At 54.3% G+C, this 2,815-nt stretch overlaps 1 protein-coding gene across 1 annotated transcript in view; it reads right to left on the bottom strand.

The window, feature by feature from the left end:
- The window catches only part of VOLCADRAFT_95457 (uncharacterized protein), a gene marked incomplete at both ends in the record, with an annotated part of 14,134 nt that overhangs the window by 9,849 nt on the left and 1,470 nt on the right, over window positions 1–2,815 (bottom strand). Inside the window, 4 exons of the mRNA XM_002954555.1 lie at window positions 243–371; window positions 631–718; window positions 1,218–1,378; window positions 2,385–2,513. Of these exons, the coding sequence (XP_002954601.1) occupies window positions 243–371; window positions 631–718; window positions 1,218–1,378; window positions 2,385–2,513 (507 nt within the window). The remainder of the gene's footprint in view (window positions 1–242; window positions 372–630; window positions 719–1,217; window positions 1,379–2,384; window positions 2,514–2,815) is intronic.

Below are 2,815 nucleotides of genomic sequence, written 5' to 3'. Positions count from 1 at the left end.
TGTGTATGTGTATGTGTATGTGTATGTGTATCTGTTACATATCGATCCGGGCCTGACCTGATCCGAGTCTGTGTGTATGTATGTATGTATGTATGAGTACGGAAGGGGGTGTTCCGCATCCTGGGACTCTTCCCCCCCCTGGGGCCCAACTGCCCAACCGGATGACCGCTAACCCTGTCAGGGTGTTTCGCCCCCGGCTGATAACCCCCTCCCCCCTCCCCCTTTCCCCCCCCCCCCCGCACCGCCAAGGGTTTATCCAGCACCGAGCTTCCGTCCATGTACAGCACGTCGAATACGACATACACCACCTCCACATCTGCGGCAGTGGGGAAGACGTAGTCCGGGTCGCTGGTGTTGACGGAGGTGCCCATCTGCGAGGTCCAGGGGGGGGATGAGGGGGGTGACGGGAGGGTGGGGGATGAGGGGCGGGGTAATGACGCGGGGGAAAACCCGAACATGCTTGACATGGGATCCCGGCAATACACACGTGGTGCCATGACACACGGCGCGCATCTGATGGAACCTTCGTGAGGGGGTGCGTGTTGTGCACGTGTACGTGTTTTGCAGTGACGCGTCTCGCTGTGTTTTCCCCGCCCACCCGCCCCCGCACTGGACCTGGCCATTCCCTACCTTCATTCTAATCCTCTCCCCCGGCCCTGCCCCCACATTGATGGCGTCAATGGCGGCGCTCAGACCGCCAAACGGTTCAAACACCTGTCTACATGAAGAGGGGTTTGGGAAGGGGTCTAGGGTTTTTCGGGGGGAGGGTGTGTGTGGCAGGAAACTATGTGAGCAGATAGGGGGAACACGCGCATATATACAGACATTAGGGCAGGCGGCTGGCAGAGGTTAAGGCCTGACTTCTGCTCCAGGAGAGACCGGGTTCAAATCCGCCTGCCAACTTCTCGGGTGTTTGAGAAGTGTGGAAATGGGAGGTGGCCCCCCGTCTTATGGAGGGTGTAGGACGTGGTAATATCAATTTGCGAGCTGACCAGGAACTAAGTTGAGGCGCCGTTGATCCGCTAGATTTGGTTGGATGCTGGTGGTGAGTTGCCGAACCCAACGAATACATTATTCTGAAATCGGATGGGGTGAATGGATTAGGGTGCCCCTCTCGCAGGGGAGAGCAAGGAATTGCCTCGGGTAAGGGGGCCGCTGGTGAAGCTTAACCGCCCTGTAACGACATACACACTGTACATACATACACACATACTCACCTGGTCTTGTTCCACACAACCATCTCCCCGTCCAGTATCATTTGATCCTGACTCATAAGGCCCTCCAGGGCCGGGCCAAGTACGGCAAAGTCCCTCTTGGATCCATGATCCAGTCCCCGCCGACTAAAGAAGTTGAAGGAGTGGGGGCCGGTGCGGTGAACCTGCGGGGGGGAAGGGGACGACGCCGTACGCGTGTGTGTGTGTGTTTGTGTGTGTGTGTGTGTGTGTGTGTGTGTGTTGTTTATGTTGTATTTCATAATATGAGATCTTCGCCGTGAACGAGGGTCTCGTAACGCTGACAATGACGGCCCTAGGGCCCTCGGCGCTGAGGAAACGTGCCATATGAGAAAACTTGCCAAATCTGTACGTGGGTGTGTTTTTGTAGTGGGAGAGTTGAAAATCAAATTTTTGAAACATCAAATCCCAAGATGAAGAAGAATGAGGACAGAGGACAACGGATTGCGGCCTCGACTACTGAGACAGCTAGACGACACCTGTTGCACATTCCCCTCTCTTTCCCACCCACATCCAAAGTTCCAAATCCATCCCGTCCCTTGCATCACTGATTCACAAATACATACATACATACACACACATATGTACATACACACATATGTACATACATACATACATACATACATACATACATACATACATACATACATACATACATACATACATACATACATACATACTTACATACACACGCGCACTCACTTGCATTCTCTCTCCATCAAATTTAACCTCAACCACAAACCTCTTGCCCCTCATCCTCCTAGCCGCCACAGCCACACCGCCATCGCAACGATCCGCGAGCTGCGGCTTAGCCGGTTGACCAGGTACGACATCCTACGTACGGACGTGTGAATCCGTTGGTGACGGTTGCAAGCCGGACAGAGCTTGGAAACGGAGAATTTTGGGATTTTTAATAATTCCCTAAAAACGTAATTTTGATTTTAGGGTTTTAGGGTTCCACATCCCCCTGTTGCCCCCTGTTGCTGGGGGCTGTGCTGCTGAGCTGCTTCCCCCCCCAGGGAGGCTGCGGCCACTCGGCGCCTCTTACTTCTTACTTGCGGTAAAGTCTCATCTCATTGCTTCAACCCCCTCACACACACATACACACATACATGCACACATACATACACATACACACATACACACCCTCACCCTCTTCTTCATGCGGGTGTTGGGGTCCCGCAGGTCCCTCAGCACACGACGGAGGTCCATGCAGCTGTTCAGCATGTCGGCCGCGTCGGGATGGTAGTACGACAAAACCGTGTCAGCGGACATACCGACCTGGGGGTGAGAGGCGGGGAGGGGAGGGATGGGGGGTTACCTGCCTGATCACCTTGCTCCATCACCCAAACACACACGCACATGCACACACACATGCACACACACATGCACACACACACGCACACACATGCACACACACATGCACACACACACACACCCAAACACACACACATGCACACATGCACACACACACACAAACACACACATACCCAAACACACACACACACGGCCCCCCGGGGCCCCCTACCGACCTTAACATCCTTCATGATGATGGTCACGAGGCACCTGGCCGCCTCGGGGGA

This window comes from Volvox carteri (genome assembly GCF_000143455.1).
Source record: "Volvox carteri f. nagariensis unplaced genomic scaffold VOLCAscaffold_44, whole genome shotgun sequence".
NCBI lineage: Eukaryota > Viridiplantae > Chlorophyta > Chlorophyceae > Chlamydomonadales > Volvocaceae > Volvox > Volvox carteri.
This window is presented reverse-complemented; position numbering and strand designations above follow the sequence as displayed.